The sequence below is a fragment of the Ascaphus truei genome, chromosome 1, assembly GCF_040206685.1.
Source record: "Ascaphus truei isolate aAscTru1 chromosome 1, aAscTru1.hap1, whole genome shotgun sequence".
In the NCBI taxonomy this organism is placed as follows: domain Eukaryota; kingdom Metazoa; phylum Chordata; class Amphibia; order Anura; family Ascaphidae; genus Ascaphus; species Ascaphus truei.
Window position 1 is genome coordinate 372,480,746 of NC_134483.1, and position 3,310 is coordinate 372,484,055.

The 3,310-nt window shown below is 40.2% G+C and overlaps 1 protein-coding gene across 1 annotated transcript in view; it reads left to right on the forward strand.

The window, feature by feature from the left end:
* Positions 1-660: 660 nt before the first annotated feature.
* Positions 661-3,310, forward strand: part of ENPP6 (ectonucleotide pyrophosphatase/phosphodiesterase 6) — a 109,749-nt gene continuing 107,099 nt past the window's right edge. The window contains exon 1 of the mRNA XM_075610520.1: positions 661-975. Coding sequence (XP_075466635.1) covers positions 735-975 — 241 coding nt within the window. The 5' untranslated portion in view covers positions 661-734. The remainder of the gene's footprint in view (positions 976-3,310) is intronic.

Here is a 3,310-nt window from a genome sequence, read left to right on the forward strand (position 1 = left end):
TCTTTATTTCTTATTTGTATATGTAAAGCATGTGGCAATGTATAATTCTACATTCTAACTTAAGCTGGCGATCGTTTGGTGCTCCTGTTATACATCTGTACAAATACTGATTGTGTGACTAACATAATGGCTGCCTTTCTGTTTCAATGAATCTTTCAGTCAGTGTAACTCAGCAGCTACAATGTATTCTTATATTACGAAGGTAACATTAGCTATTGTTACAGTTTGCAGCTTAAACTGCTGGGAAATTCTGCAACAAAATGTCACAAACAGGAAAGTGTCGCAAAGATGTTGCACTGCTGGGGAGGTGGGCTAGAACCTGCTATAGAAATCAAAGGATGCTTTCAAAATCATAAAAAATGTCATTACGAGTTGAATAGTATTTTTTTTAAATGCAGTAAGTATTATCTAATACTACAAAACTGATTTATTAAAAAAAATTAAACCATTGAAGATTTCACGTTTCGCAGCTTTTAATGGCACAAGAAATGCAGGGGAAAAACTTCTTGAAGCCCTGCATTCGGCTAGTCTTATGGTAAGCTCTTCACTGTCACAAGGGACAGCAACACAAAGCAATGTGTTGCTGGCACCTCTAGAAGCAACAGGAGTTAAATGTTGAGTGCCAAAGTGAAGCCCATCCCCTTGTGGAGTGAAGCTGATTGTTCAGTTCTTTGTGATGCAGTTGCTGGCAGCAGCACTGACAGGGAACTCTGGAGAAATAATCAGCTAATACCATGGCACAGCACAGAACATTCTCTCTCATCCTCATCGCCCTCTGCCTGGCAGCCCCATCCTGGGCACGCCGCAAACTCTTGGTGTTTCTGCTGGATGGTTTCCGCTTTGATTACATCAATGATAAAGAGTTAGAGGGCCTTCCTGGCTTTAAAGAGGTTGTGGAAAGTGGCGTAAAGGTGGATTACATGACCCCGGACTTCCCAAGTCTCTCCTATCCTAACTACTACACTCTCATGACTGGTGAGTAACACTCATGACTGCAATGACCGCATTCGGCTGCTTTAGATTGTCAGTTCATTGGAGCAGCGACCCCTTGACCTTTTGTATCAATATGTAACCGTTCTACTGAATACTGAAAATGTTGACATGTTATAAATAGTTGATAATGATGAGATTTTTTTTGGTTGTCTTTTTCTATGTTTTGCAGAAACCTGATGCATTTTTGCTTTATATATTTGAAGTAGATTTTCTATGTAAATTACCCAGTTAGGAAAGAGACTTCAAATGTGCCCTAGACAAATTCATTGTTTTCATGAATCGTTCCAAGCGTTTGATATGCTAATATATTATTGGAAGATGTGTCTCAAAGAAGTAGGAATGTGCATAAATGCAGAAGAAATAATATTGTATTAACCTCTTTAGTGTCAGAGGGGCTAGCAATGCATTGGAGCCGGATAAGCGATATACATGTTAAACTTCCATGTACTGTACATAAGGGCTCCCCAAGTTCAGTCCTCAAGGGCAACCAACAGGTCAGTGTTTCAGGATTACTGAACCAGTTATACTAGCTCTAGTGTATCAGTAATACAACTTGCTGAGTTATGAGTTGCCCTGAAAGTCTGACCTGTTGGTTGTTGAATTTGGTGAGCCTGTTACACGGCATTAATGCTATAATTAGGGAATATGGTTTTTCCGCATTGATTTTTAGTAAAATCAGTGTTTATTTAATGTATTTAAAATATATATATTTCCATATGCAAAAAAAAACAGTGTTTTTTAGTGTTTAAATAATATATAACAATAAGGAAAATAGCAAAAACAACAGAATAATTCTGTGTTTAGCTTTTTTGTTTTAGCTTTTTTTTTTTTTTTCATTTTTACCACACACACATCAAATAGCATACTGTAGATGCAACCTGACATGGTAATGTGGTGTCAGTGTGCCTTGGGCATGGAATCTGTGTGCTGTGGAAGGGTATCTGCTGGGGGCAGTGGTTCTGTGTGCTGGGGCAGGGAATCTGTGTGCTGGGGGCAGTGGTTCTGTGTGCTGCGAGCAGGGGATCCGTGTGCTGGGGGCATGGGGATCTGCTGGGGCAGGGGGGATCTGCTGGGGCAGGGTATCTGTGTACTGGGAGAAGGGAATCTGTGTTCTGGGGCAGGGGATCTGTGTGCTGGGGCAGGGGATCTGTGTGCTGGGGCAGGGGTTGCAGAACCTGGTAGCCTCACTCCTCCTGTTGGCTGCCCTGTGCTGCTGCCTCTTCTCATGCCCACGCAGCCATATTCATGCAGGAAGTGCGCCACATTGGGACACTCCCCCAAGGAAAATCATTGGCTAAATTCTATTTAATGCTTAATTTTCTGGTCTTTATCGTTTTTTTTTTTACCGAAAATAACCCAATGTTTGGCCGGTGGTGTTTTTATGTTTTTTTTTTTTTTTTTTTTTTGTTAAAACCAAAAACCGGAATCCCTAGCTATAACCTGGGGATTTCACATTGAATTCATTAAATCATTAAATATTAACTGCTAATTAAAATGACAAATACAGTTATGCACTGAAACTTTGAGAACATTTTCAAAATGCTGAGCTATGGAAAGAGAATAAAGGACAGAATCCATTTCAAACTATTATTTCATGAAAAATTAGGCAAAGTTCTAGAACTAACTTCGGACTGATGCAGTCACATGAAATGACAACTGTGACACTTATAAACAAGTAAATTAAAAAGTGAAGCAAAGTCAATGTAAGGGCTAGAGTGGAGGAGGGACATGTAAGAAATATTCCCCATGTACAGGTGCCTTGCAGACCCATGCTGGGAAAGATAAGCACTCTGCTATTCTGTTTTTCTGTTCCGAAGACACATTATAAGACTTGTAAGAGATAACAAGGTGCAGATGTAGTTACAATAATGTTGTGGTACATTGAACTTGCATAGAAACGAGAGTTGATTGTTACATTAGCCTCTGCAGGGGGCTCCATGCTGTCTTCCCTGGGCCCCTCTATCTGAGTGATGATGCAATTACTCAAACAGAGGAAAGGAAACCCGAGGAGAGCAGAGACCCTTTGCTACAAATGCGCAGCAGTGATCGCTTCCCAACAGATTCAATCACCAGTGCAGGTGGGCACCCTGTCAGTTAGGGGGGGGGGAGGGGGGGGAAGGCAAGACAGAATTAGGAGTTTAGAGGGAGAGGAGCCCAGGTTGTTTGTGTGGGCATACATACATACATACATACATACATACATACATACATACATACATACATACATATATACATATATATATATATATTTATATATATTTTTTGATTATATATATATATAAAGTTGACAAATCACCCAAAAATCTACTCGCCACCT